Here is a 27,878-nt window from a genome sequence, read left to right as displayed (position 1 = left end):
TAGGAAACTCTCCTTGACTTTAAATCAATGAAGGAATGTTCTTAGGATGCCAGAGCTGGAGGGAGACCATGTAGGCCAAACCTTCATTTTATAGATACTGTACTGTACTGATCCTCCCAGTTCGACATTCTATGTTCTAAGGTCCCTTCCAGTTCTGACATTCTATGTTCTAAGGTCCCTTCCAGTTCTGACATTCTACATTCTAAGTTCCCTTCCAGCTCTGACATTCTATGTTCTAAGGTCCCTTCCAGTTCTGACATTCTATGTTCTAAGGTCCCTTCCAGCTCTGGCATTCTATGTTCTAAGAGCCTTCCAGTTCCAATATTCTATATTCTAAGGGCCCTCCTAGCTCTGACATTCTATGTTCTAAGATCTTTCCAATTCTGACAATTCTATGTTTGAAGGACCCTCCCAGCCCTGAAATTTCATATTCTAAGGTCTCTTTCAGTTCTGACATTTTGTTCTAAGGCCTCTCTCAGCTCTGACATCGTGGTTCTGTAAATACAGTGCAGGCTGTGGTGTGGGTGAGGGATGAGGCTCAGAGGAGTGGCTAGTGGCTCTGGATTGGAGGTGGGATGTGGGGATGGCACTGCCAAGCCACCAGACAGCTTGGATTCTGTGGAGTGTGTGGGCTTCCATGACTCACCCTCAGCTCTATGGGGGCTGCATAGCCCCTGGCTCAGGTGAGGTAGCTCTGAGTCACTGTTGTGCTCTGGGAGCCTTCTGACTGTGACTCAGGCTCCCACTCAAAGAATTTGTGTTTTCTTTGCTCTAAGCTACAAGTGGGCCTGGGAGACATGGGGGCATTGCTGTCATCCTAAAATCTTATCTCATCCCACTTGATTCTCTCCACAGAATCACAGGCTACATATATGTCCCTTTACCTACAGACACCTCTGCAAAAAATATGGTAGATTTGGAACAAGCTCATTAACTCTATTTCTGCATAGAATTTACTTCATCTAGTGTAAAAAGCCCTGAGCTGGAAGTCAGGAGACCTGGGTTCTAATTTTAGCTCTGCCACTTACTTGCTGTGTTATCTTGGACAATTAACTTTTTCCTCTTTGGGCCTCAATTTCTCTATCTATAAAATGAGGTGGCTAACAGTTTGTTCTATATTCTAAAGTGCCTTTCAACTCCACTATGTTCTAAGGTCCTTTCCAGCTCTGACATTCCATGTTCTAAAGTTCTCCAGCTCGGACATTGCTCTATGCTCTCTTTAAGAGCTAAGGTTTGGGGCAGCTAGATGGCACAGTGGATAGAGCACTGGCCCTGAATTCAGGAGGACCTGAGTTCAAATAAGGCATTAGACACATAACACTTACTAGCTGTGTGACCCTGGGCAAGTCACTTAACCCCATTGCCTAGCCAAAAAAAAAACAAAACCCAAGGTTCTCTGAGTCTACATTTCTTATTTGTAGTAGTCCCCAAGGGGGGAAGAAGCCAATATTCCCATTCTAGGCAGCCAGGTGGAAAGAGTGTTGGGCCTGGAGTCAGGAAGATCTGATTTCAAAATTGGCTTCAGATTCTGTCTACAGAACTAAAGGACACTCTCCCTCCTTCCTCAATGAGTTCTGTGCCTGGTTCACAGTCTTTCTCTCCTCCCAACTCCCGGCCTCATACCATGGGACTTCAACATGCGTATCGATACTTTTTCAAATACCCTACCCTTAGAGTCCCTCAGGTTACTCATTTCCCATGACTACCTCCTCCACTCCACCTCAGCCACACACAAAGACGGTCAGACCTTTGATCGCCCACAAATGCACCCTCACTGTGTTCCTGAACTCTGGAATTCTCTCATCTGATCACAAGCTAGTGTCATTCCACCGCTCCCTCTGCCTTACTACCCCAAACCCTATCCTTCATTCATACTATGGCTGTCTATTCCCTGACTCCTCAGTTTTCTCCCAGGCTGTCACCCGTGCACTAGCTTCATTCCCCTGCCTTTCCCATCTTGAACTCTTGGTGAGCCAGTTTAAATATACACTTTTTTTTTAGTTAGTCATTTCCTTATCATATTGTCAATTGTGCCCTGCTAACTCTGAACTTTAGATCATTCCCACCATGTGCTGCTTTTATTCCTACACATGTACTGCTAAACAAAGCTGGAGAAAACTATGAAAACATGCTGCCTGGGTTCACTACAAATTTATGTTACATAACCTCAGTTGGACCCTCACTGCAGCAAGGCAATCCTTGTGCACCTTCCTGATTAACTGACTTGCCCCCCCTCTCCATAGCAGCTCTTATAGACCTTTTCATTCCTTCATAAACCTCCCATGGCTTCCCCTCTCCACACTCTCAGCTGAGAGCCTTGTCTCATATTTTACTGAAAAACTGAGGCCATTCACCGAGAGCTCCCTCTTTTTTCCACCTTGTCACAAATCACTCAGATGCCTGTGCCACCATTTCCTCCATCTCACCTGAAGAGGTGACCCTTTTCCTTGTCAAGGCAAATCCCTCCATGTGGACAAGTGATCCCGTTCCCAATAAATATATATTGACTGGCATTCCCATCTGCTCTAGCATATTGCTCCTGCTATGATCCCCACTCTCACTTTGATTTCTCCCTGTCTACTGACTAATTCCCTACTGTTCATAAACATGCCCTTATCTCCCCTATACTCAAAACGTGCTCCTTTGGTCCTTCTATCCCCACCAAATATCATCCCATGTGTCTTGTGCCTTTTGTGGCTAACCTCCTTTAGAAGACCATCTGCAGTAGGTGCCTCCACTTCCTCTCCTCTCCCTTCAGCTCTCTACATTCTGGCTTCTGAGCTCATCTTTCAACCAAAACTGTTCTCTCCCAAGTTACTGATGATCTCTTAATTGCCTAATCCAATGGCCTCTTCTCAATCTGGACCTCTGGACCTCCATGTAGCCTTTGACCTTGTTGATCACCCTCTTCTTCTTGATGCTCTCTTCTCTCTAGTTTTTCAGTACACTGCTCTCTTCTGATTTTCCTATTACCTAGTTCATTGTGTCCTCTCAGTCTCTTTTGCCAGATCTTCATCCAGATTATGTCTGCTAACTGTGGGTGTCCCACAGGACTTTGTCTTGGGCCCACTTCTCTTCTCCCTCTATGCTTTTTCCCTTGGTGATCTCATCAGCCCTCATAGATTCAATTATCATCGTTAATGCTGATATCTCTACTTATCCAGCCCTAATTACTCTGCTGATGTCCTGTTTGCACCTCCAATTTCCTATTAACATTCTTGAACTGGCTGTTCTATAGATCTTAAACTCTACATGTCCAAAACTGAACTCATTATCCTTCCCCCAAAACCTTTTCCCTTTCCAAATTTTCCTATTACTGTTGAGGGTACCACCAACCTCTCAAATCACCAAGGCTCATGATCTAGGTGTCATCCATGACTTCTCACTACCTCTCACCGTCACCCCCCCCATTTCCAATCTGTTGTCAAGGCCTATTGATTTTATTTTTGTAACATGTCTTGTATATGCCTCTGTCCCCCATCTCCTCTGATGTTTCCATCACCCTCGAGCAGGCCCTCACTCCTTACACCTCTACTATTATGATAGCCAGCTGGTGGTTTACCTGCCACAAATTTCTCCCCACCCCAGTCCATCTTTCATTCAGGTAACAAAGTGATTTTCCTAAAGCACAAATCTGACCATGTCACCTGTGACTCTGGGCAGAACACTTAACCTTTCTGAGCCTCAGTTTCTCCATTTGTAAAATGGGCATAATAATAGTGACTATGTCAAAGGGTTGTGAAGATTAAGTGAGGTAATATATGTAGCATTTGTAAACGTTAAAGTGCTATATAAACAAGCGCTATTATGATGGTCCAAGTAGCAGGCCCTCAAATCAAACATGCTTAATAAATATCGAGTGAATTGTAGTCAGCTGTCCTAGGTTTACTTGGCTTTGGGAGTTCTCTCAGCTGATTCTGAATAGAGGTAGGGTATAAAGGGATGGGAATCAAGGCAGTAGTCTCTAGCCTGACTACACACACATTATTTAAGGAATGACACATTTTGGAGCCTCACTTTCCCTAGGTAAAAGATACATTCTTTGATGTGTAGTTAATGCCTTACTATTTTCAGGTTCAGAAGGCTTATTCCTTATAACCCTGGGTGGCAGATTGGACAAATAGCCATTATACACCATTTGACAGATGAGGAAACAGAGGTTTATCAAGATGGAGTGATTTGCTCAAGAATAACAGACTATGAAGGTAGGTGGTATAAGTATCATCATCACCATTTTATGGATGGGAAAACAGGTTGGGAGGGAGAATGACTATTTACTCAAGGTCACGTAGCCATGAATATTACAGCATGGATTTGAATCCAGTCCTCCTGATTTCAGTTCCAGTAATGAAGAATGGGGATCTGCTTGTTTATTTTTTTTAAGCAAACGTTGCAGTAAAATTCTATGTAAATTCAAGAGACAGCCACAATGGTCTCTGGAGCCACTGGGGGAGAAGGTGTAATATAGATGGAGCATTGTGGTTAATACTGGGGCTTTTAGTCAGCATGTGTTTGGGGGATGCCCAGAGCCATCCTAGATCTGGCAAAATGCATCCCACCCTGCATCCACTTCTGGGAATGTTGGCACTTACTGTAGGCAGTGGCAGAGTCTCGGTCACTCTGGCTTCCACCCAGGAACATGGTCATCGAAGTATATGGCACATGGTAGCACTGCAGAAGCAAAGTCCCATGGGTACTAAGGTCTCTAATTGCCATATACACCCTTGCACTGTTCCCCTTACCCTGGGCCCCATAGCACAAAGGTAGTGATAGACACTTCCAGACACAAAACAGATATGCATCCTGATTCTTGTTGGGATATTCTGCCAGGAGAGGACCCCAAACTACCTGTGCACATACAGTTAACGAGCACAGCAACTCTCCATTATCCGGTGATAGTTTGCTCATTTTGCCCATTAATTGCTTTCTGTCCTAACAGCCTTTTCCTCTCCACTTTCCCATCCTCGCTTTGCCTCCCTCCACGTACAAGTCTGTCCTTTATCTCAAAATGGTGGAGCTGGAAGGAACCTTAGATACCATCTAATTAAAATCTTCCGTCCTTCTTGACCTCTCTGTAACATTTGACTCTTTCCTTCTGGATACTTTCTGACTTTTTAGTGACACTGCTCTCTTGGTTCTCCCACCTCTCTGAAGGCTCCTTCTTAGTCTCAATTCCTGGATCATCCATCCATCCATCCATCCATCCATCCATCCATCCATCCATCCATTCATCCATCCATCCAATGATAGGTGTTCTCCAAAGCTCTGTTATGGGTGCTTTTCTCTTCTTACTACATTCTTGAGGGTCTCCTCTACCATAACTGAAGTATCATCTCTACATAGATGGCTCTCACTTCTACATATCCAGCTCTGGATCTTCTCTGGGGCTCCAGTCCTATACCACCAACTACCTATTGGACATTTCAAACTAAAATGTCCCATAGACATCTCAAATCCAACATGTCCTAAATGGAACACATTATTTTCTCCCCCAAACACACCTCTCTTCTCAATTTTATGCCTTCTGTCAAGGGTACCACAGTCCTTCCAGTCCCACTGAGCCATCCTTAGGCTCCCTTGCGGGTCTCTTGGACCCACATATCTAATCAGTTACCAAGTCTTTTCAAATCTACCTCTGCAGCATTGCTTATGTCTGATCTCTTCTCACCAGCCACACGGTCAGCACCCTAATTCATACCCTCATCACCTATTGCAATAGCTTCCTCATTAGCCTCCCTACTGCCTCCCTTCCCTCTCCAATCCCCCCCTCCACAGAGCTGCCAAAGTGACAGTCTGGAAGCACAGGTCTGACCACGTCGGTTTCCTGCTCAATAAACTCCAGAGGCTCCCAATATCCTCTAGGATCAAATACAAATTCCTCTGGCACTTGAAACCCTTTACAACCTGGCTCCAATCCAACCTCATTACAATTGCTCTCCTTCAGGTACTCTTTGGTCCAGTCAAACTAGCCATCTTGCTGTTCCTTCACACACCACATTCCATCTCTATGCCCTTGTCTTCTCCCAGGCTGTCCCCTCATGTCTGGAATATGCAGTCTTCACCTCTGCCTCTTAAAATTCCTGGCTTCCTTCAAAGTCGAGCTCTCATGTCACCTCTTACATCAGGTCATTCTTGATCCCCCTAGCTGCTAGCACTCCCCCTTCAAAAATCACCTTATATTTTACTTTTTGTATTTATTTGGTATGTGCCCATGTTGTTTCCCCAGATGGAATGTAAATTCCTTGAAGGTAGAGATTGTTTTATTTTTGCCTTTGAATCCCTAGCACCTAGCACATGCAGGTGATTAATGAATGTCTCTTGATTGATTGATTACAGATGAGGAGACCTGGGTCCCTTTGTTTAAGGTCACATAGTAAATAAGTGGCAGAGATGGGTCTAGAACCTAGACCTTCTGACTCTCACTCTTGCATCCATTCTCATGCTCTTAGCACGAGACCACACACCAAGCTCTGAATCTCCCTCTCCCTCCCTCCAACCCAGCCCCAGTTCATACTTTAGTCTACATTTGGCATCCACAGGCTCCCAAGTGATGCCCAACCCCCAGAGCTCTTGGAGCTACCTTACACTCAGACATGTCTGGAAGAAGCAGTAGGTGGTCAGGTACCAGAAGAACTTCCAGGAGGTGGGGAGGGTGTCAGAGGGTGTGAACCAGAGGAGGCAGTACAGTAAGACGCCAAAGGGGGTAGAGCCCAAAACCCTGTGAAACAGAGAAAGAATGGGGGGGGGTAACCCTATGAGGTCATGTTCAGAACTCTGGACTAGAAGTCAAGAGACCTTGGTTCTAGTCCTGGCATAGAAAATACCTTGCTGTGTGACCTTGGACAAGTAATTTCTCCTCTCTGGGCCTCAATTTCATCCTCTATAAAATGTCATCTCTCCTAGCACTGTAGTACACTCCTCTTACACACAGTAGCTATTTAATTTTGTAGATTTAAGTGAAGAGGTTGGATGGTTTCTAAGATACCTCTCACCTCACACATTCTGTGATCTGAGGCCCCTTACAGCTCCAACATTTTATGTACTGAGGTCCCTTCCGGTTCTGACATTCTATGTTTTATGCTATGACGTTCTATGTTCTAAGGGCCCTCCTGGTTCTTACACTGTGCTCTGTGATCTGAGCTGGGGAGAAATCTTATGATACAGCTGACTGAGAATTGTTCATCTCAGAATGGGTGGGTGTTTGGGGGGCAGAGCCTGGCATAGAGGGACCTCAGTTAACTAGAATTTAACTAAGGCAGCTCGAATAACTGAAATTTTCTTCACTTTAAGAATAAAAAAAAGTCAGTAGAAAATGATCCATTGTTTGGAATTTACTAAAACAGACAAAGTTCTGGGAGATTTCTTCCTCTCTGGTTTGTGAATCCCTGAAGGAAGCACAACAAACAAAGCAAGACTCAAGGAAGTTTAGCATCCAGTCCTGAATCAATTAGAATTGTAAATCTGACATTTCTGAGAACCTTCCAAGGACGAAACAGGAAGAGTTGCCCTTCCAAATGCCATGTACAAGCCCCACTCCCGCCCCCACCCAAACAAGATTTCCAGCACATTAAGACTTGAGTGGTTCAGATCATGGCCCTTAAAGCTAGAAGGAGCCTCAAGAGATTATGGGGTGCAGCCTCCTGCCTTAGGGGCAGATAAGACATCATTATACTCATTTTGTAAATTCTCATTAGACTGTAAGCTCCTTGAGGACAGTGAGCTGTATCATAAGATTTCTCCCCAGCTCAGATCACAGAACACAGTGTAAGAACTAGGAGGGCCCTTAGAACGTAGAACGTCATAGCTAATAGGGACCTTGAAACATAAAACATAGAATGTCAGAACCGGAAGGGACCTCAGTACATAAAACGTTGGAGCTGTAAGGGGCCTCAGATCATAGAATGTGTGAGGTGAGAGGTATCTTAGAAACCATCCAACTTCTTCACTTAAATCAAAGGAAAACAACAAATCTACAAAATTAAATAGCTACTGTGTGTAAGAGGAGTGTACTACAGTGCTAGAAGAGATGACATTTTATAGAGGATGAAATTGAGGACAGGGGCTGGGTGTTTTGTTTGTTTGTTTGTTTTTTGTGGTTGTTGGGTATTTTTGGGTTTTTTTTAGTGAGGCAGTTGGAGTTAAGTGCCTTGCCCAGAGTCACACAGCTATGTGTCTGAGTATATGTGTCTGAGGCTGGATTTGAACTCAGGTCCTCCTGACTCCAGGGCCAGTGCTCTATCCACTGCGCCACCAGCTGCCCTCTGGCAGGGACTGTCTTTTGCCTCTTTTTGTATCTCCAGTGCTCAGCATAGTTGCCTGGCATCTTAGAAGGTGCTTAATAAATGTTGACTGACTGTAGATGAGGCAGCTGAGATCCAGAAAAGGGGAGCCACAGATGCCACAGCTGAGCTTTCCTAACTTTGAGCACAAAGCTCCTCAGGTCCAGAGCTGGCTTTATGAAGATACCATTCAGCGTCAGAGGACTTTGAGGTTTCTAATACTAAAACATCTCTTGGAATTTGGCCAGAAAAATACCCTTCATGGAAACCCCACTGGGCTATAACAACTTACACTTATATTTGTGTGGCTTTGCCTCCATTGTGTTCCTCATAACAGTACTTCAAGGTGAGCAAGGTTATTATCCCCAATTTACAGGTAAGAAAACTGAGGCCCAAAGAATCATAAGCTGTCTGACCTGGTAGAGAACTCAAAGCTCATTTAGTTTAACCCCCTCATTAATAATAATAGCTAGCATTTATGTAGCACTTTAAAATATATTATCTCATTTGATCTTCTCAATAATCCTATCAAGTAGCTGCAATAATTATCCTTATTTTACAGAGGAGGAAACTGAGACTAAGAAAGGCTAAGTGACTTGCCCAGAGTCACAGAGCTAGTAAGTGGCTGAGGCAGAATTTGAACTCAGGTCTTGGTGACTCTTAAGTCCAGAGCCCTAGCAACTATACCGCCTAGGTGCCTCATTTTACAGAGAAGAAAACTGAAGCCCAGTTTCAATTCAAGTCCACTTTGAATACCACTTCCATGAAGTATTCTTTGATCTCTTTAATCAGGAATAGACTTTCCTTTCAGACCTCATAATGCACTTTGCTTTGTACCTTTCTAATGCAGTTATGTAATAACTACCTATACTCTGGGTTCTGGTGAAACCGTACCACTGTATTTATCTCCTTACTAGGCTGTAAGGACCCTATCTCCTATGTAAACCTGTATTATCTTAGCACCCTGTACTGTGTCTGGCCTATGGTAGGTAAGGTTGGTAATTAATAAATATTTATTGATCCAATGAATAAATTAATTACTAGGATTAATTTCTCCTGACTCCTAGGCCAGAGTGAATCAATCAAGAGTATGAAGGGACAAGAGAGGCCCAGTTTGAGCATGCAGTTTCATCCTGCCATGTCCCTGTTTGGTGAGACTGCTTATTCTTGGGAAAGTTTGAGTCTTTTCTCCTGTGGTTGAGCAGTCACCTGGGTCCAACCCAGAGAAGGCATCCTTTTTTTTAAAATTTTTAAAATTTTTTTAAATATAAATTTATTTATTTTTAGTTTTCAACATTCACTTCCACAAGTTTTTGAGTTCCAAATTGCTCACCCCTCCCCCCACCCCAAGATGGCATGCATTCTGAATACCCCTTCCCTAGTCTGCCTTCTCTTCTACTCTCCCCCTCCTTCTCTTATCCCCTTCCCCTTCTATTTTCCTGTAGAGCAGGATAGACTTCTGTACCCATTTCCTGTATTTCTTATTTCCCAGTGCATGTGAAAACATTTTTTTTAAAACATGTGTTTTTAAAACTTTAGTTCAAATTTTCTCCTTCCTCCCTCCCCACCCACCCTCATTGAAAAGGCAAGCAACTCAATATAGGTTGTACATGTGCAGTTATGCAAAACACTTCCATAGTAGACATGTTGTGAAAAACTAACTCTATTTCCCTTAATCCTATCCTGCCCTCCCATTTATTCTATTCTTTCTTTTGACCCTGTCCCTCCTCAGAAGTATTATTGCTTCTGATTACCCTCTTTCCCAATCTGCCCTCCTCTCTATCATCCCCTGCTCTCTTGTCCCCTTCTCCCCCTATTTTCCTGTAGGGTAAGACAGATTTCCATACCCAATTGAATGTGTATGTTATTCCTCTCCTTAAGCCAAATCCTATGAGAATAAGATTCCTCATTCCCTCTCACCTTCCCTGTTTCCCCTCCACTGTAGAGACTTTTCTTTTCTGTTTTTTTTGTGAGATAATTTACCCCATTCTACCTCTCCCTTTCTTCTTCTCCGAGTATAATCCTCTCTCATCCCTTAATTTTATTCTCCAGATATGACCCCTTAATCTTCAACTCACCCTGTGCCCTCTATCTATCTATCTACATATACATACATATAATTTTTTTCCTCCAACTACCCTAATACTGACAAAGGTCTCATGAGTTATAAATATCATCTTTCCATGCAGGAATGTAAACAGTTCAATCTTAATAAGTCTCTTATGATTTCTCTTTCCTGTTTACCTCTTCATGTTCCACTGAGTCCTGTATTTGAAAGTCAAATTTTCTATTCAGCTCTGGTCTTTTTATCAAGAATGCTTGAAAATCCTCTATTTCACTGAATGACCATTTTTTCCCCTGAAGGATTATACTCAGTTTTGCTGGGTAGGTGATTCTTGGTTGTAATCCTATCTCCTTTGCCCTCCAAATATTATATTCCATGCCCTGTGGTCCTTTAATGTAGAAGCTGCTAAATCTTGTGTTATCCTGATTGTGTTTCCACAGTACTTGAATGTTTCCTTCTGGCAGCTTGTAATATTTTCTCCTTGACCTGGGAACTCTGAATTTGGCTATAATATTCCTAGGAGTTTTCCTTTGGGGATCTCTTTCAGGAGGAGATCTGTGGATTCTTTCAATTTCTATTTTGCCCTCTGGTTCTACTATATCAGGGCAGTTTTCCTTGATAATTTCTTGAAAGATGATGTCTAGGCTCTTTTTTTGATCATGGCTTTCAGATAGTCCAATAATTTTTAAATTCTCTCTCCTGGATCTATTTTCCAGGTCAGTTGTTTTTCCAATGAGATATTTCACATTGTTTTCTAATTTTTCATTCTTTTGGATTTGTTCTACTGTGTTGTGATTTCTCATAAAGTCACTATCTTCCAATTGCTCTATTCTAATTTTTAAGGAAGTATTTTCTTCAGTAATCTTTTGGACTTCCTTTTCCATTTGGCCAATTTTGGTTTTTAGGGCATTTTTCTCCTCATTGGCTTTTTGGACCTCTTTTGCCATTTGGGTTAGGCTATTTTTTAAGGTGTTATTTTCTTCAGTATTTTTTTGGGTCTCCTTTAGCAAGCTGTTGACTTGTTTTTCATGATTTTCTTGCATCACTCTCATTTCTCTTCCCAGTTTTTCCTCTACTTCCCTTACTTGCTTCTCAAAATCCCTTTTGAGCTCTTCCAAGGCCTGGGACTGATTCATATTTTTCTTGGAGGCTTTGGATGTAGGAGCTTTGACTTTGTTGTCTTCTTGGTTGTATATTTTGATCTTCTTTTTCACCAAAGTAAGATAATATAGTCTGACTCTTTTTGCGCTGCTTGCTCATGATCCCAGCCAATTACTTGAGTTTTAAACTCTTTGTTAAGGTAAGAGTCTGCTTCCAATGTGGAGAATGTACTGTCCCAAGCTTCGGGGTTTGTACAGCTGTTTTCAGAGATACTTGTAGGGCCCTGTAAATTTTCAGTTCTTCCAAGGTGGTATGATAAGGGGCGAGGTGTTTACTCCTTTCCTGGCCTGTGACTACAAGTACTCCTTTCTGTCCTGTAACTGTGAGGAGGGGTCCTCTCACAATCCACTACAAGCTCCACCAAGCCAGTGCTCCTCCTCACCCAGCATGCCCCAGAACTGTGACCCAGATCCAAACACGGGCAAAGCAAGAGATTCCTGCCTCAGCACTGGCAAAGAGATCCCTGCAGTCCCTCTCTGATCAGCCACTGGATTCCCCCTCAGTCTGTGGGCCGGAAGCTTGGGAAGCAGCTGCCCCCCCAGCGCCATGCTCTTGGGGAAAGGAGCTGAAATGCTGCCTTCCTTTCTCAGCACCGACAGAAACAGACTTTTCCCACTGACCTTCTAAGTTGTCTTTGGCATTGGTGGATTGAGGAGTCTGGAAACCTCCACAGCTGCCCGAGATTCAGTCCTCTGAGGCCTGCTCCAGGTTCACGGCAGGCTGTGCGCCCACGCCTCGCTGCGCTGCGCTCCCAGCCTGGTGCGATACACCTTTCTGATCAATCATCCAGGTTGTCTTGGGCTGGAAATTTGTTTCACTCTGTCTTTTTGTGGGTTCTGCTGCTTCAGAATTTGTTTAGAGCCATTTTTTATGAGTATTTGCAGGGGTTTGGAGGAGAGCTCAAGCAAGCCTCCCCCAGACAAGGCATCCTTGATCCCACACCTCAATTAGGAAGAGCCCTGAATTTGACATGGCATCTCCTTGTGCCAAACCTTGGCACCAACTATGCCAATGTCCTTCTTCCTCACCTCTGCCTCTTAGAATCCTTAGCCTTGTTCATGACTGAGCTCATGGACCACCTCTTTCCTGATCACCCTACCTGTAAATGTTCTCTCACCTTAATTCATCTTGTATTTATGTATCTGCTTCCATGTTATATCCTCCAAAAGAATATAAGCTCCTTGCTAAAAGTAGTGTTTTCAGTCTTTGCTTTGTATTCCCATCACCTAGGACAGGGTCTTGAACACAGACATTTAATAAATGTTTGCTTAATTGAGTGTTTTGAAATAGCCAGTGTCAAATCTAAACTCAAAATCCATTACTGTTTTTCTTTTGTCTGCTGATTAAAGCTCAAACTCCTTTGCATGGTGTTCAGGGCCTTAAGCTCAAACCCCTTTGCCTGGTGTTCAGGGCCTTAAGCTCAGACTCCTTTGCCTGGCATTCAAGGCTTTCCACAAACTGGTGCCACCCTATCATTATGTATTATCTCATAGCATTCCCATAACCACACTCTATGCCCCAGCCAAACACCCTGTGCTTCTGAACCTTTGTTTGGGGTTTCCCCTCTGCTTGGAATATGCTCCCTTCCTACTTTGCCTATTTAATTTTTCTTTTTTTCTTTAAAGCCCAATTGAAATGCGAACTCCTCCGGGAAGTCCTTCCTAATCCTTCTGGTCAATAACCACAGCATTATGTCTAGATTCTCTTTAATGCACCTAACATGTCTTACGATGTGTGTGTCTTATTCCCCCCCTAGATTGGCCTAAGTCTCATTTAAACTTTTAATGTCTACTAGGGACCAGCTTGGTGTTCCCCACACAGTTGGCACTTAATAAATGTTTGTTGAAATGACTCAGTCTTTGAGCATTCAGTAGCAGGGAAGGACCTGGAATCCTGCTTTTTCCAACCTGCAGGATCTGGCTCACTCACCATGGAATCAGTTTGCCACACTTCCTCCGAGGGCTCCTGCTCACTAAGAAGCCAACAATGGGGTCAGCTACTGAATCCCATGCTCGGCCGATGAAGATAACAGAGGAGGCCCAGAAGGGATCCAGCTGGAATGAAATGAAGAGAGACTGGGGTTGGGTCACCGGGGGACAACCGACATAGTCCCCCTGGAACAGACAAGAGAGCTGGCCTTGACTTGCTGCGTGATCATGGGCAGATCACTTCAGTTGTCTGAGCCTCAGTCTCCCCATCTTTAAAATGGAGATGACAACCTACTTTTCTTTTCTTGTGAGTGAAAGTATTCTGCAAAGCTCTGTCATACAAATGTTATACAAATTAGAAGGATGAGATATGAGAAGAGGAGACAGAAGAAGGGAAAGGTCTAGTTTCTATTCCTGGTTGTCACTGACTTTCCAGTTGACTTTGTCTCCTAGATTTACTTTGTCTCCCCAGCCTCAGTTTCCCTGTCTGTAAAAGGGCAGGATTGGACTAGCTAGTTCCTTACTGCCCTCACATTCTAAGTCAAATGTCCCTCCAGCTTTGACACTTCGTGTTCTATATTCTCAGGTTCCTTCCAGCCGTATGAGAAGGAAGAGAGAAGAAAGAAGAAGCTGGACTAGCTGTAAAAATTACCATTCTGTGATTAAGCACAGGTAGATTGTGCTGCTCTTGGAGGTGTGTGTGGTGGGACAGTCAGGACAAAAAAATGCCAGTCAGTTTGGAAGGAACTCCTTGCCCTGGAAAAACCCACAAAGTGGTAAAAATTCCTCTGGATAATGGGGAATTGGATGTACTAAGTAAAGATGTAGTTGCACAGGAGCCATGGAAATTAATTGATCAGAAAGGGGAGAAGGGAGAGAGGACAGGGAAAGGGAGGGAGAAGTGAGAAAAAAAGAAAAGAAGAAGAAAGAAGATAGAAAAGGAAAGGGAGATAAGAGAGAAGAAACAAAAGAGAAGAGGATAGAGGAAGGACAGAGGGCTAGGGGAGGGAGAGCATAAAGGACTGAGCAGGAGTTTTATCCTGTGATCCAAAAATCGATTTCTAGGAGTTGTATAAAAATTGCAGCTTTATTTTCAGTAACCTCTAAATAAATTTTAGCATTTTCAACTATTTTAAAATATGATTCTAAGGCAGAGTCCATAGGTCTCACTGACCTCCAAAGGGGTCCATGACACTAAAAAAAAAAAAGTTAAGAAATTCTGGGACAAAGGAAGGAGAGGAGGGGAAAAAGGAAGAATGAGGAGGGAATATGAGAAAAGAGTAGGGAAAGGAAAGAGGTAGAGGGAAAGGAGGAGAGAAGGGGAGGATGGAGAAAAGAGGAGGGAAGGGGAAAGAAGGAGGGAATTATGGAAATGAGGAGAAGGGAAGAAAGGAGTAAGAAAGGAGAAATGGCAATGAAGCAAGAAGGACAGGAGGGGAAGGGGAAGATAAGGGAATTCAGACACTAGCTGGTGTCCTTGGAAGCCATCGCTCCATTAGAGTATAGTGCTTCCGTCTCCAGTAGAAGAGTGAAACATTTTTGCTGCTCATTAGAAAAGGAGCTGACAGATTTCAAAAGCCCCTGAGAAAGCACAGGTTCTTGCTCAACCAGGGAAGATTTTGGACTGTAGATTGCTCTAAGGGTCTGAAAGCTGCATAGAGGGCATGACAGTCTATGCATTGTTTATTGGTGAAGATAAATTTTGAGGGGTTCCTCAGTGATCAGAAATGTTCCAGCAGGATTTTGCTAGGTTCATATCTATACCCTTCTCCCCCTATTACTATAACTCAGAAACCTCTCCTCCTTTGAGGTTTCAATCCATATCTACCACCTAATCAAAATTGGGTAACTGTTATCTACTGACCCCCTAAGACACCCCCCTTCTTTCCTCAATGGGTTCAGTGCTTGGCTTTTCATTTTTCTTTCCTCCTCAACTCCCGTCCTCATAATATGGGACCTCAATGGACATAACCTCATGGCTCTTCATAATATGGGACAGTTCAACATACAGACTGATATGTCTTCAAATATCCTAACCTTAAGAGCCTGTCATTTCACATAACCTACTCCTCCATCCTACCTCAGTCCAAACAAAGATGGCCATACTTTTGACTTTGCCATCACCCACAAATGCACCACTTCTATGTTCATGAACTCTGAATTCTCTTCTCTGATCACAACCTATCATCATTGCACCTCTCCTTCTTTGGAACCCCAAACCCCATTCTTCGTCCATGCTATTACTGTCAATCTCTTGATCCCTCAGTTCTCTCTCAGGCCATCATTCCTACACTAGCTACACTCTCTTCTCTTCCCTATCTTGACTCCTTATTGAAATGCTTTCCTTTTCTCTTAAGTCTGCTGCTCCCTTACCGTATCTTGGGTCTTGCTCTGCCAAACCTTAGCCTTGGCTCATTCCCACCATGTACTGCCTTTGTTCTTACACACATGCTGCTAAACAAAGCTGGAGAAAATCATGAAACTGTGCTTCCTAAGTCCACTAGAAATGTCTTGAATAACCTCAACTGGTCCCTCACTGCTGCAAGGCAATCAATCCTTTTACATCTCCCTATTTGACTCACTTTCCCACTCATCAATAACTCTTCCAAACCTTTTCATCCTTCTTCAAACCTCCCATGGTTCCCTATCTCCCACCCTCTCAGCTGAGAATATTGCCTCATATTTTACTAAAAATAACTGAATCTGTTCACTAAGAGCTCCCTCTACTCTCTTCCTTCTCATCTGGTTTCAACCAAATACTCTCTGCCACTACCTCCTCCTTTACCTCCGATTCACGTGGAGAGGTGGTTCTTCTTTTTGTCAAGGCAAAGCCCACTCACTACATGCACAAGTGATCCCATCTTCTCCAGCAGATTACCCCCTCTATCTTCTCTACTCTCTCACTTATCTCCAACCTTTTACTGTCTACGGGCTCCTTCTATACTGTTGACAAACATACTCATGTCTTTGCCATCTTCAAAAAATCCTCACTTGCTCCATCCATCCCATTTCTCCCTGCTCTTTTGGGCTAAACTCTTTACGAAGGCTGTCTGTAATAGGTGTTTCCATTTCCCTTTCCTTGGGGCAGCTAGGTAACCCAGTGGATAGAGTGCCAGGCCTGGAGTCGAGAAGACTCTTTCTGAGTTCAGATCTGGCCTCAAATACTTGCTAGCTGTGTGACTGAGCAAGTCACTTAATCCTGTTTGCCTCAGTTTCCTCAACTATAAAATGAACTGGGGGAGGAAATGGTGACTCACTCTAATATCTTTGCCAGAAAACCCCGTACAGAGTCATGAAGAGTTGGATGCAACTGAACAACAATAATAGGTGTTTCCACTTCCCTTTCACTGTCTTTTTAATGTTTTACAGTATGGCTTATGACCTCATCATTTAACTGAAATTGCTCTCTCCAAAATTATTGACAATCCCTTAACTGCTAAATCTAATGCCTTTTTCTCAATCCTCATCCTTCTTGACCTTTGATCTTCAGCCTTTGATAGTCACCATCTTCTCCTTGATACTCTCTTCTCTTCACATTTTCAGGACACCACTTTCTCCTGGTTCTTCTCCTACCTATCTAACCATTCCTTCTGGATCTCCTGGGTCTTCATCCAGGTCACATCCACTACTAATCATGGGTGTCCTGCAGGATTCTGTCCTGGGACCTCTCCCTGGATACCATCTCACTTGGTGATCTCATCCGCTCCCATGCCTTCAATTATCATCTCTATGCTGATGACCCTCAAATCCATTTATCCAGGCCTAGCCTCTCTTCTGACTTCCAGAGTCACATCTCCAACTGCCTATTAGGCATTTCAAACTGGATGTCCAGCAGACATCTTAAACTCAACATATTCAAAATTCAACTAATTATTTTCCCCCTAAAACCCTCCCCTCTTCCTAACTTCCTTATTACTACTGAGGGCACCACCATCTTCTCAGACACCTAGGCTCATAACCTAGATGTCGTCCTTAACTCCTCAGTTTCTCCTCACCCCCCCCCATATCCAGTCTGTTGTTAAGGCCTATCCATTTTACCTTTGTAACATCTCTCAAATAAACCCCCTTTTCTTCTCTGACACTGCCACCACCCTTATGCAGGTCTTTATCACCTTATGCCTAGAGTATTGCAATAACCTGCCTGACACAAGCCTCTCCTAACTCCATCTATCCTCCATTCAGCTGTCAAATGGATTCTTCTAAAGTGCAGGTCTGGCTATGTCACTTCCCCCAGTACCTCCACCGCCATGCCACTCCCAACTCAATAAACTCTAGTGGCTCCCTATCATCTCTGGGATCCAATGTAAAATCCTCTGTCATTAAAAGCCCCTTCATAACCTGAGCCCTCCTCCCTCGTCTTCCAGTTTTCTTATACTTTTCACCCACTCCAGCTCCCTGTACTCCTTGATAAAGTGATACTGGCATATTTGTTGCTTCTCTCACAAAACACTCCATCTCCTGACTCGAAGTGTTTTCATCTATCCCCCATGCCTGGACCATTCTCTGTCCTCACCTCTACCTCCTGGCTTCCCTGACTTCCTTCAAACCCTAGCTAAAATCTTACCTTTCTCAATCCCCCTTAATTCTAGTGTCTTCCCTCTTTTATTTCCAATTTATCTTGTATGTAGTTTGTTTGTGTGAAATTGTTTGCATGTTTCCCTCATTAGACTGTGAGCTCCTCAAGGAGCACAGACTTTCACTTTTGTTTTTGTAATAAATGCTTTTTGATTGGTTGACTCATTGAGTAACCTTGGGCAAGTCATTTCCTTTCTTTAGACCTCAGTTTCCTCATCTGTAAAATGGGAAGAGAGGTGGTGGAACTGGGTGATCTCTAAGGATCCTGGTACTTCTAACAGTCTGTGATTGAATGTGAGCCTGGCTTCATCACAATACCAGTTACAATACCACTTAAAGACAAGAGCCAGATGCATCTAGTTCTTTCTCCAGTTGCATTTACAACCAAATTAAAAGTTCCACGTAATTGATTCATAGCTGACATCTTCCACCAGAGAAATCACAGAAACATAGAACTTCAAAGCTGGAAAAGATCTTTGAACACAGAATGTCTGAAAAGGAGGAGACCTTTGAACACAGAATGTCTGAGCTGGCATGGACCTTATGATAGAAAATGTTGGCACTGAAAGAGATCTTAGAGCTGAGGTTCTTTAGTTGGGATCCATGGATAGATTTCATGAGTTTGTGAACTTAGAAATTTAATATTTTAATAATTATATTTCAATATAATTGATTTCCTTTGTAATCCTATGTATTTTACTTTATGCATCTAAAAAATTATTCTAAGACGACATCTATAGGCTTTGCCACATTGCCAAAGGTGTCTGTGATGCAAAAAAAGGTACATAGAATGTCAAAGCTGGAATAGTCTTTGGAACACAGAACATAGAATTTAGAGCAGGGGAAAATGAGGCCCAGAGAAGGGAAAAGATCTGTCCAAGGTTATATAGTGAGTCAATGGCAGAGCTGGGATCTGAACCCAGGTCTCTAGATTCCCAGCCCAGGCCTCTTTAAATTTCTGCTTACCTGGGAACCCATCACAAGATGTCAATACCCATTGTCCTCAACATATATAGTTACTGATAGTGCCAAATGGAAGGTAAGGGACATTTATTCATATCCTTTCTCCCCCTTGGGATTCTTACCTGTACTACATCCAAGAGGAAGATCTGCAGAAAGAAGGAAATAGCATTGCCAGTCAGCTGGTATGGGGCTCCTCCCAGGGCATAGCAGATCTTTCTGGATGTGGGTAGCCGTGGTTTCCCCTGGCACAAACATGAAGATCAGTGAGCATAGGCATTTGCCACCCTCCAGCGCCCCCTTTTCTCACCCCATGCCTCCCAAACACTACAACTCTCTGTTATTCTCTCCTCTCCCCTCCCTAGATCTGTTTGAGCCAACACCTGGCACCACCTCAATATTTCTTCTTCCCAACTGAACTTCTAGCCTGAGAACCCCAAGGCCATGGGAAAAGGCTACGTCACAAGTCTGTGGAAGAAACTAGGGATGTTTAGCAGGGAGAAGAGAGGATGTAGGGAGAACCTGTGGGAGAGGGGATATGTTTTAACTTCCCAGATAAACTGTAATCCCCACCTCCTAGCCCCAGGGACTAGAACCAAAGGGGAAAGAGCATAGTATAATGAAGAAAGCTCTGGCTCTGGAAACTAAGGACTTTGGTTCAAATTCTACCTTGGATGCTCATTATCTATGTGACTTTGAGGAAGTCTGGTAAATGATGTGGTTCTCAATTTCTTCATCCTTAAAATTTAGGTGTTGGACTAAATGGCTGTTGAAGTAGTGAGGTGCTGCATTGAATAGAATGCTGAGCCTGGAGTCAGGAAGGCCTGAGTTCAAATCCAGCCTCAGACACTTACTAGCTGTGTGACCCTGGCCAAGTCACTTAACCTTGTTTGCCTCAGTTTCCTTATCTATAAAATGAGCTGGAAAAGGAAATGGCAAACCACTCTAGTGTCTTTGCCAAGAAAACCCTAAATAGGGTCATGAAGAGTAGGACATTTAAATGACCGAACGACCATGCTAAGTTAGAAGAGAGCAAATTGATTCAATGTAAAGAATTTCTGAACCTTAGAGATATCCAACAGTGGAACTAGCTGCCTTGGGACGCATACTGAAAGCTCTGTCTTTGGAGGTGTTGAAGCCGTCTGTATGAACACTGGCCAGGGGTGAGGTAGAGGTGATTCCTGCTTTAGTTGGGGGTTGAAGTCATTCTCAAGAGCTGGAAAGACTCTCTGAAGTCCCTTCTAACTGGAAGATTATATGACTAACACTTACTGTGTGCCCTTGGGAATATCACTTGCACTTTCTAAGCTTCAGTTTTCTCTTCTGTAAAGGGGAATCATAATCCCAGCTGTTTCCCTCCACAGAGGGGTGCAGAGAGAAAGGGCCCTAGAAGATTGGAACCATAACCTATGTTGTAAATACGAACAGTTCTTGATATTATTGTTATATTCTGGCTGAAGAGGTTCAGTCAGCCAGTGAACATCTATTAAGCACCTTTTATGGGCCAGGCACTATGGGAGAAATAACATAACTGTATGTACAAAGAAGCCACGGACAAGATAAGTTGGAAATAAGCAGGAGTGAAGCAATAGGATTAAGGGGAACAGGGAAACAAAAGCCTTCCTGTACAAGGAGGGATTTTGCCTGGGACTTGAAGGAAGCCAAGGAAGTCAGGAGGTAGAGGCTTTTTCCTGGTAGGAGGCAACTGCTCCGTAACAAGGAGAGGCCCAGCCAACTCAGAGGACGGTGTCCCCTTCCAGGAGAACAAGCAACACCCTGGCCCTTTCAAGGCTCACAGCACAGGGACGCGGTGAGCTGCCTGGCATCACACAGAACTCGAGCTCCCTGCCACTCTGGTTTCCCTAATGACTGCGGGTGTGTGGACATGTGTAAGAGTCCTACTCCTTCTCTCCACCCCACCTGGCACCTCAGCCAACCTCCCTGAGGTGGCCCCGTTTCCTAAGCAGGGAGATGTAGGCCTGAATCAGCTATCTCCACTCCAACCCCTCCTTCTTCACACTCACAGACACATGGCTGAGAAGACTCCTGTGTCTCCTGTATCTGTTCCGTTATCCAATCCTGGCTCATCCGGTCAGGCTGGGCCAGCTTTGTTTGTGAGTGCTCCACAGAAATACACACATGCTCACACACATCCACACAGGGCCCCAGATACATGTGGGCATAAACTTGAAAGCTTTCATAGATGGAGGCAGCTCAGTGTTGTAGAAAAGACATGTGGATTTACATCCCAGTTTTACCATTTACTGTATGACCTTGGTAAAGTTATTTAACCTTTCTTAGCCTCAGTTTCCCCACCTTGGTTGGACTAGATGGTCTCTCACATCCCTTCTAGCTTAGAATATGGAATATATGTATACATACATTTATGATATGATACATATTGTGTGTACATAAACACAAACACAGACTCAGATGGACACAGGACCATACAGTTTGTGCTTGGAAAGAAATTTTAGAGGACTGTAAATGTTTGTTGAATTATATCTAATCCAGCCTCTTCACTTCCCAGATGACAGAGCTGAGGCTCAGCGAAGTGACTTGCCAAAGGCCATCCAAGGAACCAAAGTGGAGTGATTAGAACCCAGCTCTTCTGACTTCCCATCTAGTACACACTCAGGGTTGGTGTGATGTAGTGCACATGGGGCTGCTAGCTTCAGAAGATGGACTCAAATCTCACCTCAAAATGATTGTGTGACCTTGCAAAAGTCAATTAACCTCTTTAAGCCTCAGTTTCTCCATTTGCAAAACAAGGATCATAAAACAACCACCTGTCATCGTTGCTGTGAGCACTAAATGATGTATATAGTTAACATGGAGCAGCTAGGTGACTCAATGGATAGAGTGTTGGGCCTGAAATGAGGAAGACCTGAGTTCAAATCTGACCTCAAATACTTACTAGTTGTGTGACCCTGGCCAAGTCACTTAACCTCTTGCCTCAGTTTCTTCATCTGTGAAGTGAGCTGGAGAAGGAAATGGCAAACCACTCCAGTATCTTTACTAAGAAAACCCCAAATGGGGTCATAAAGAGTTGGACACTACTGAAATGACTGGACAACAAAAGCAACATATTTAATGTAAAAGGTCTTACAAACCTTATAGTGCTATATAAATGTAATTTGTTATTCCTCCTCCTCTTCCTCTTTCCACTCTACTGTGCAGCCTCTTCCATGTAGACATAAAAACACATAAACACATACTTACACATTATAGATATACATGCATGGGCAGCTATACACAAGGATGATGAATAGATATACACACAAGACAGACACACAGACACACACACACACACACACACACACACACACATATATATATATCTTTGTGTACTGATGTACCTTGATGCACATACATGCATATACACACACAATGAATTGATTATGCTTGAATACACACAAGCTTCTTTGCAGCAACATTAAACAGAGACAATGATGAAGACAACATTTATTGGCTTGTTATGTTATAATAGACTAAATATTATAATATTATATATTTAGGCTAAATATTATAAACCTGGTGAGTCCCTTTCCCTGTGCTGGAGACCGGAAAGCTGGGAAGGGGGAAACAAAGGAAAGAAGAAATCAAGCCCTAGTTTTGGAGGAGCTGCTAGTGTTACAGGTAAGCCAGGTCAGGCAGTACAGCCTCTAGGGACTCTCTAAGCCAAGAAAGGATGGGAAAGGAGAAGTCCTGAAAGGCTTTGGGGGCTTCCTGGCGGGGTAAGATAGGACTGTTTTTGAAGGCATCAAGGAGAGAATGAACAGAGTAGACAGAAAGGAGGCTCAGGCCGAAAAGGGATGATGGGAAAATCCACGTCCTCTGCTTCCTTTCACTGTCCCTCAGGTCCAGGCCTTTTTTGGGGCTACAGTTCCATAAGAAGCCGATTCCAGGGAGCTCTTTGGAGAGAGGCTGCACTATCAATCTGGAGACCTGAGTTGGAGTATTGACTCTGCCCTTCTCTCTCTGTGTGAACTTGGCCACTTACCCTCCTTGGGTATGCTTCCTCATCTATAAAGTACAGATAATTAATTCCTCGCAGGACAGTTTTTTGGGCTATAGAAACGTTAATTATTATTGGCAGGAGTAGTATAGAATCTCTGGGTCTTGTTGGTCTATAAAGTTAGGGCGAGGGAGCAGGTGGGGAGAGGCGTAGAGATAATTCTCTTTGCCAACATTGGTCCTACCCCCAATCTTCTCAGGCATCAAGTGACATAGGACACCAGAATATGCCAGAATTCCCCTTTTGGATTTCGTGGAACTGAAGCCTGATCAGATGAAAAATTTACTCTATTGAGCCAGCAATGGGACTGCAAAAAGGACTCCTCCCCTTTCAAATGTGGCTGGGGAAGGGTAGGAGCCTGAGATCTTCTCCAGATAAGTATGGGGTAAACCGCAAAAGAAGCAGAAGGTTTAACTCCGAGGAGCTGGCAAAGGGGGATGTGATCGGCAGCGTCTCTAGTGACACCTTCCCCTGGGCTGGGCTAAGATTCTGTCACCACCTGATGACTTTCAGGATCTCATCTGGCTACTGCCCAGAGATGAAAAATGTTGCCAGTCCATTCCTAGGGAATAGCCATTCCTTCCTTCCCTTTCCCTGGAGAGGGTATCTCAATGCTTCCTGCTTCTCTGGGCGCCCAAATACCTGGGCTCCCTTCCTGCGAACCTCGCGCCTCGCCTTAGAGCCCCCTTGGGAATGGGGTGGTAAGGTTCAAAGAAGTCATTCCCCAGCAGTGCTCTAGGTACTCTGTGCCCCAGATCTTCTCCCTCCTCCAGTCCCCCCATCGGCCTCCTCCAACCGCAGTGGGGAGGGACTCGCTACACATCTCCTCATCGAGGCTGAGTAGCCTCCAGTTTGAGGCGCTAGGGTAGGGAGGGAAGGAGGGCGGAAGCCTGGGAGGGTTGGATGTCTCAGTGTCTCAATCTTACCTGGCCCTCCAGCTTGCGGCCCCCAGAGTCTGGCTCCCCAGGGTTCGCATCCGTCTGGCAGGCAGGCTGCATACTTCCCTCCCCTCTGGGGAGGACTTCCCGGAGGAGGTGGCGGCAAAACAAAAGGAAGGAAAGGCTGGGTGGGCTGGGTAGGCAGGAGCAGTAGCAGGAGCAGCAAAGAACCGGAGAAGAATCGCCGAGGGGAACGGCGAGTAGCAGCTGGGCTCTGGGGGCGCAGGACGCGGCGGCGTGACAATGCCTGCGGAGGCGGGCCGCAAAGATAACTAAGATTACTAGACTCAGGCCCACAGGAGGAGTGGGGAGCAGGGCGGGGCTGTCACTCTCCCACCTCCCCTCTACCCCAGCCCAGTCCCAGCCCTCCCTCTTCCTCCACCGGTTTCAGTTTCCGCCTCGGGTTACTCTGTTCATAACCTGCGAGCAGCTGCCCCGGCGTCCCCAGGAGACCAGGCGGGGCCAGGGCCGGGAGGGGCGGGGGTGGCGGCGGCGAGGAGTGACCCTCTCTCTAATGTAATTGGCTTGGCTCGGCCTTCCCTAAATCTCGGAAGACTGGGATGTGGCGGTGACAGTGGAGGATGAAAGGGAGGTGGGGAGAGGGTAAGGAGGATGGAGAACAGAAGGAAGAGGGAAGGCACCAGAGGTGGAGTGGGGTAAGGAGTGGAAGAAGAAGGAACAGACATGATGAACTAGGGGGCGGAGGAGGAGGAGTGGTGAGAACTGAAGGGAAAAGTATGTTGGTATGTAAAACTTTGGAGTAGGCACCTTGGATCACTTGGGCAGATCTCTCCAGGAACTTTTCCTAACTGACTTCCCATCTTACAACAGGGGAGACTGGAGAGGGGCAGGATTCACCCTGGGCGCAGTGGGCACTGGAGAGAACGCTGCCCTAATAAAGGTTGTGGAGACGGTGTCTCTGGTTCATTCCTGAGTCTCATCACCAACCTCCAGTCTGACCGGATACCAGGGGCCTTAAGACTTATTCAGGAGTTTTGAGACATTTCCCCCCAAGTCCCATCCAAGTTCAAAGATTTCAGAGACCTAGTCCTTGAAGGCTGAGCTTGGGAGACCCTGAATGTTCTTTCAGGGCAAACAAGGAGTCCTTTCAAGGCCCTGTGTGTGGTTGTGTGGCTTGTCCTTCATTCCTGAACAGGACAATGACATCAGCAAGGTGATGACATGACTTGCAATTGACTTTGATTTGAGTGAGTGAGGGAGGGCTGTGCAAAGTCACCAGCCTCACTTTCTCTTCCAGAGCCATCTGGGTCCAGTGGCCAGATATCAGTCAGGACAACTGGAGATGGCCCAGGATGCACTGGGAGACCTTGGCTCTTTTAAGTCTTTCCAGGTTCTCAGTCTGAGTGAGGCAACACCCATTTAGTGAATAGGCCTCTTTAAGAAGTGAGTCAAGGGATGGCCCCTTTAATAAAAAACAAAAACGAAAACCGAAACTGGGAGGGAAAGACCCTTAGGGTTGCTGGCCAGAAATTCTCTGTCTCTCTCTGTCTCTCTCTCTCTGTCTCTCTCTCTCTGTCTCTCTCTCTCTGTCTCTCTCTCTCTCTCTCTCTCTCTCTCTCTCTCTCTCTCTCTCTCTCTCTCTCTCTCTCTTTTCCAAGGATTAGGACCTGAACAGAGCTGGAGGCTGTGGAGTCAGGCCTGGAGTCAGGAAGCTTTGAGTTCAAATCCAGCCTCAGACAGTTATTAGCTGTGTGATCCTAGGCAAATCACTTTAACTTCTGTTTGCTTTCATTTCCTCATCTGTAAAATGGGGGTAATAACAGCCCTCACCTCCCAGGGTTCTTGTGCGGATCAAATGAGACAACAATTGTAAAGCACTTTGCACAATTCCTGTTACATAGTAAGCGATAGAATAATGTCAGTTGTTGTTGTTATGCTTCCTTCCTTCCCTAGGACTTCTCTCAGGCCTTCTGGCGTGTTCAAGGGCCTGATTCCTGTGCCTGAGAAAACAGGAGAAAAAAACGCTTCAATTTTCAAAAGGATATGTACCATGAATGTAATGCACTATCACTGTGCTAAGTAATACTTAGAATCTATTGCTGTGATGAATATGGAGAAACACAGACTTACATAAACAGAGTGAAGTAAGCAGAACCAAGAAAATAATATATACAATGACTAACAATGTGAATAGAAAGAACTTCAACCAAAAAATATTCAAAACTGAATGTTGTGAAGAACTTTGTAATCAAAGAATAAGCATGGTCCCAAAGAAGAGTTAGGAAAAGACACATCCCCTGCTTCCTCCCTCCTTTGCTGAGGTAGGAAGTCCACAGGTGTGGAACATTGCATGTAATATTCAGATTTCTTTTTTTTTGGGGGGGGAGGGCTAGGCAATGGGGTTAAGTGACTTACCCAGGGTCACATAGCTAGTAAGTGTCAAGTGTCTGAGCCTGGATTTGAACTCAAGTCCTCCTGACTCCTGGGCTGGTGTTCTATCCATTGAACCAGCTAGCTGCCCCAATATTCAGATTTCTTTCAATGTTTTGCTGGAGCTAGGGCTATTTGGTTGCAGTAAGAATCAGGATTAGGACCACCTGGGTTAAGTGAGCTGTCATCTCGTAGAGGACAGTGGGCCTCACTCTTTGGAACCTGATAGATCTGATGTCCTTCATGGACTATCTGACCACGTCAACGCTGTCTCCACTGCCTTATCTCTCCAGGATTTGTCGTAGTTCATCCTTCATTTAGCCTAACTTGGGCTGTAGTGGCAGTAGCAGCCATAATAAGCAGCAAATGACAAGCATCAAGCAGCTAGCAGGGTGTCCTGGTGATGATGGGAGGTAGGACAGTGAGGAGCTCCTGCTGTACTAGGCTACCTGGCAGAGTTTTCAAAGTATTTTACATTCATTATTTTATTTGATTCTCATAACTCAATGAGATGTAGGGAAGGAGGCAGCATGGTAATAGAAAGAACACTGGGCACAGAGAGACCTGGGTTCAGACCCTGACTGCCTCTTGTAGGCTATGTAACCATAGGCAAATCACTTTCTTCTCTAGACTTCAGTTTCTTCATTTGTAAAATGAAAGCATTACAGTAGATGCTTTCTAAGGTCCCCTCCCTGCTCTTGTGGTTTATAAAAGTGTATTATTATGCCCAATTTACAGATGAAGAATTCAAGCCTTATAAAGGGACTTGCCTAAGGTCTTACAGTAAATTAAAATGCTTGGACTCAAACCTAGGTCTTCTGACTTGAGTGTTATTTCCACTGTATAATTGCTATCTTTTGGTGTACAGCACCCCTCTTGCCCCAAATACTACCCATTTTACCAGTTACGGTGCCTTGAATTTCATCACTGAAGTTTTATTTCTTTGGGTCTAGAACAGGGGCTTTATTTTTAGAGTGTGCCTTGGTAGATTGGCATCCAAATTTTGTACTTATTTTTAAATTTATTTTTAACATTCTTTTTTGAAAATTTTGAGTTCCAAATTCTCTACCTTTAGCCCCTTCCCTTCCCACTGAGAAGGTAAGCAATATGACATTAATTATACATGTGTAATCATGCAAAATACATTTCCGTATTAGCATGTCACAAAAAGCAAGAAAAATAAGAAAAGTGAGAAAATTATACTTCAATTTGCCCTTAGAAGAATACGGGCTCCTAACCTTCTTTGTGTTATGGATCCCTTTGACAACCTGATGAAGCCTATGGATCTCTCTAAATAATTTTTTTAAATGCATAAAATAAAATACACAAGATTTCATAGGAAATTAATTATATTGAAATGAAGGTATGAGTTTTTTCCATTCAATTTTATGGACCCCCTGAAATCTGTTCATGGGCCCTAGGTTAAGAATTTGTGGTCTAAACAGTCTTTTTGCAAATACCTCTGAAAAGTGGCAGAGTCCATATTATAGAATCATGAAAGGTCAATGGTGGAGGTGATGCAGTTTGGGGTGCTGCGAACCCTAAAATGTAAGGGTACAAAGT

At 44.2% G+C, this 27,878-nt stretch overlaps 1 protein-coding gene across 1 annotated transcript in view; it reads right to left on the bottom strand.

Moving 5' to 3' along the window:
* LOC110211382 (sodium-dependent lysophosphatidylcholine symporter 1-like) overlaps positions 1-24,289 on the bottom strand; it is a 46,251-nt gene extending 21,962 nt beyond the window's left edge. Inside the window, exons 1-5 of the mRNA XM_020990632.2 lie at positions 23,913-24,289; positions 19,094-19,213; positions 13,435-13,559; positions 6,586-6,718; positions 4,593-4,671 (exon numbers count right to left, since the gene is read on the bottom strand). Of these exons, the coding sequence (XP_020846291.1) occupies positions 4,593-4,671; positions 6,586-6,718; positions 13,435-13,559; positions 19,094-19,213; positions 23,913-23,984 (529 nt within the window). The 5' untranslated portion in view covers positions 23,985-24,289. The remainder of the gene's footprint in view (positions 1-4,592; positions 4,672-6,585; positions 6,719-13,434; positions 13,560-19,093; positions 19,214-23,912) is intronic.
* Between the last annotated feature and the right edge of the window lie 3,589 nt (positions 24,290-27,878).

This window comes from Phascolarctos cinereus, unplaced genomic scaffold, assembly GCF_003287225.1.
Source record: "Phascolarctos cinereus isolate Bilbo 61053 unplaced genomic scaffold, phaCin_HiC Scaffold_2;HRSCAF=192, whole genome shotgun sequence".
NCBI lineage: Eukaryota > Metazoa > Chordata > Mammalia > Diprotodontia > Phascolarctidae > Phascolarctos > Phascolarctos cinereus.
This window is presented reverse-complemented; position numbering and strand designations above follow the sequence as displayed.